The sequence below is a fragment of the Polyodon spathula genome, chromosome 13 (assembly GCF_017654505.1).
Source record: "Polyodon spathula isolate WHYD16114869_AA chromosome 13, ASM1765450v1, whole genome shotgun sequence".
Taxonomy (NCBI): Eukaryota; Metazoa; Chordata; class Actinopteri; order Acipenseriformes; family Polyodontidae; genus Polyodon; species Polyodon spathula.
Genome location: NC_054546.1, coordinates 29,528,827 through 29,532,198, shown reverse-complemented (window position 1 = coordinate 29,532,198; position 3,372 = coordinate 29,528,827). Strand labels below are relative to the sequence as shown.

At 47.2% G+C, this 3,372-nt stretch overlaps 1 protein-coding gene across 1 annotated transcript in view; it reads left to right on the top strand.

Moving 5' to 3' along the window:
- The first annotated feature begins 1,354 nt into the window (after window positions 1-1,354).
- The window catches only part of LOC121325304, a 9,304-nt gene continuing 7,286 nt past the window's right edge, over window positions 1,355-3,372 (top strand). The window contains exons 1-3 of the mRNA XM_041267739.1: window positions 1,355-1,371; window positions 2,095-2,155; window positions 2,841-3,022. Of these exons, the coding sequence (XP_041123673.1) occupies window positions 1,355-1,371; window positions 2,095-2,155; window positions 2,841-3,022 (260 nt within the window). The remainder of the gene's footprint in view (window positions 1,372-2,094; window positions 2,156-2,840; window positions 3,023-3,372) is intronic.

Sequence of the window (3,372 nt, the reverse complement as noted above, 5' to 3'; positions counted from 1 at the left end):
TATTTTGTGTTTATTTAATTTTAAGAAGCAACAGCAAACAACTTCATACTTTGATATATGAGAGTGGGGCATGTGTACAACACATCTGCAGTGAAGTTAGGTCCAATGCAAGGTTTTTGTACTGCTGTAGGTGCAAATCTGCATAAATAGCATATAATGACTATAGGGCTGTGTGGCAGGCTGGCGAGTGGATAGAGGCCCAGAGACAGTCTGTAGTTCAAAAAAATAATTTTATTATAAATACACAAAAATAAAAGGGCAAAAGGGCCAAAACAAAGCAATTTAGTCACAAAAAGAAAGACAAAAAAGCAAAACTAACAAAAATAACAATTTCCAGGCTGGGCAATGCCTTCACTGGATTTATCAAAATTAAAAAATCACACACCAAAAACCACCAACCTACTTCCTCAGCTCCCTCCTCCCAAATGAGAAGCAGAGGCCTCCTTTTATGTCAGGTGGCTGGGCGCTGATTGATCGTTAATTAACCTAATGAACTAATCAACCCCAGCCACCTGAACATAATAAACCCAGGCAGGCAGGGGAAATTAACCCCATCCCTGCCAATTTAAAAAGGGCAGAGCTTTGCTCTGCCATAGGCTGATATTGGGCTTACTGTAAATAAAAAAAAAAAAAAAAAAAAAAAGCTGCAATCAATCTTATTTTATATAGCACCTTTCATAGTGGACCACCATCACAAAGCGCTTTACAAGAAAATTCCATAATACTTTAAATACAGAGAAATGCATAATACGTGATATACAATAAATAGTAAAAAAAAAAAAAAAAAAAGAGCATAATACATTAAATACAGCTTAAAGTGCATAATAAATGATAATAGCATAATACATGAAATAGTAACAACAACACAGCAGCTAATAGCAGATATCAGGCTTAAAGAGCATGGAAAGCTAGAGAAAACAGGTGAATCTTGAGAGTTGATTTAAAGCGAGCAACAGTGGGAGCATCATGCGCCAAAGTTGGGAGAGAGTTCCAAAGAGTCGGAGCTATGAAGCTAAACAAGCGTTCTCCAAGGGTGGTGCACTTTTGTTTAGGGATAACAAGCAGGCCAGAGTAGGAGGACCTCAGCTTGCGGGCAGGGACATAGCGGGTCAGCAGGTTGAGGAGGTACTCTGGACCTGTGTGATGAAGGGCATTGTAGGTGAGCAGGAGAGTTTTGAAAGTAATCCTGAACTTTACAGGTGGCAGAGAGATTGAAGATATAAAGACCCCTGGTGATGAGCAGGTCCAGGGTGTGTCCTCAGGTGTGAGCTTTGACATTGACAGATTGAGAAAGTCCATGACAGTCCAGAAGAGTGTTGAAGTTGGTCACTAGGGGGGAGGAAGGCAGGTCAACATGAATGTTGAAGTCACGTAGGAAAGGGTTTTGTCAGTAGAAGTACAGACAAGGGAGAGGAATTCTGAAAACTCGGCAATCAAAGTATAGTTGTTCTTAGATGGACGGTAGAACACAGCAAGGGTGAGGAACATGGGAGAGAGGAGCTTGATGGCGAGATCAACATCAAGAACAGAGTTCCCTGGAAGGGGGCGAGACTCTGTTCCAGTAACGCACTGACCTGTAAGGGACATGACGATAATAAGAATAGTTAAAGTTAAAGTATCAGCTCACCGTGTTTGTCTGTGTAGTTCGTTTTTTGTTTGTCTGTTTGTTTTGGCTGCCAGTGCCGTGTCCTGTTTTTTTGTACTGTTTTATTTTATAATAATAAACCGCACAGCAGCGCATCCATTTATCATTCCATCTCGCAGTACTATGTGTTTCTTCTGGTCTGATATTTTGCGGTTTAACACTACTCCCATTCACACACTTTCGTGCAGATGAGAGGTCGTCCTCAACCAGCGTAGGGCTGCCGAGCACATGTGAGATGATGTCTGTTGCGTTTGGTGTTAAGGTGCAACACATTGAACCACGTTTGTAGCAGGCGCATGCGAAGCAGACCCAGCTGAATGGCCGATAGATATGGCTGCAGCCATCAGACCCAATAGTTTCTGGCACTAGGAGGGTGACCTGCGATCCCTGTAGAAACAGGGAGAGACAACCCTGTATAGCTGTACAGCTGTATATCTGTCATCTGACAGGTATACGTGCATCGTGCTGGAGTTCAGCCGGGGCCCCAGTTACGTCGTGACCTGTATCGGTGTAAGCCGACTCTTTGCATCGTTGATGGTGAGGCCCAGCCTCGCCAGATGCTCTCTCACAACCTCTGTGTGGGCCACTGCTCCCTCTCGCGACTGGGAACAAATCAACCAGTTGTCGAGATTTATTACTGTGATCCCCTGAAGCCACAGGGGGGGCAGGATAGCGTCCACGCACTTTGAAAACGTAGGAGGAGCTAGGGAGAGGCCGAATGGCAGCACAGCAAACTCGTAAACGCTACCTTGAAAAGTGAAGTGGAGATATTTCCTGTGCTTTGGATGAATGGGATCATGAAAGTATGCGTCCTGTAAGTTCACGGTGGTGAATCAGTCGCCCGGCCGGACGGACTGGAGAATGTGACGGTGAGTCAGCATCTGGAACCTCCTCTCAAGAACCCGTTGAGGATCCTCAGGTCTAGGATAGGTACCAGAAAATATCTTGAGTAGTACCCCTCTGAGGTGCAAGCATGCCAGTACTGCTGTTGTTGTGCCAAAAAGGGGGTCTGAGGCTGCCAGCCTCCAGGGGCCCTGCTCGGGTGGCTGTGGCTGCGGCGGGGCAGTTTGGGGTGGCTGTTTAGGGCGCTAGCCCTGGAAACGCCTCCTGGGACGCTGGTGTGTAGGCTGGCCACATCCTGCCTTCTGTGGGCCCAGTTGTTTGCTGCTGGTGTGCCCTGTATGCGATGCCTTAGGTCACCCAGCAGAGCCGTGGCAACTGGGACTGTCCTGGTGAGAAGTTCATGTCTGAGGAGCTTGCCAGCGTTTCGACCTGCCCCACACGGAAGCGCGGAGAGGCAGCAACGCGGCCACCTGCCGGGATGCCTTACCTTCCCGGTGGGATCTCTGAAAGATCTCCTCCATGGCCGGCCCAAAGGTATGTCCTGGGGATATAGGCACGTCTCAGGGAGCGGTGCATTGTCCATATAGGCCAAGAGCACGCTCGCCGTGTTTGACAGGCGAGTTCCCTACGCCAGCTTGAGATGCATTTCCGTCACCTTGTATTGAGGGTTCAGGCATGCCAGGTCTCCAGACAACCTACCCACCAGTGGGGCCTTAATCAGGGCAGCAATGATGGAGTCTACTGGGGGGAACCCCACTAGGCCAAGCTTTTCTGTGCCTTCTAGAGAGGCAAGCGGTGTGGCCTGCTTTAGCATGCCAGAACCTGAGGCTGGACGACCGTGCTATATATATAGTATATATATATATATATATATATATATATAT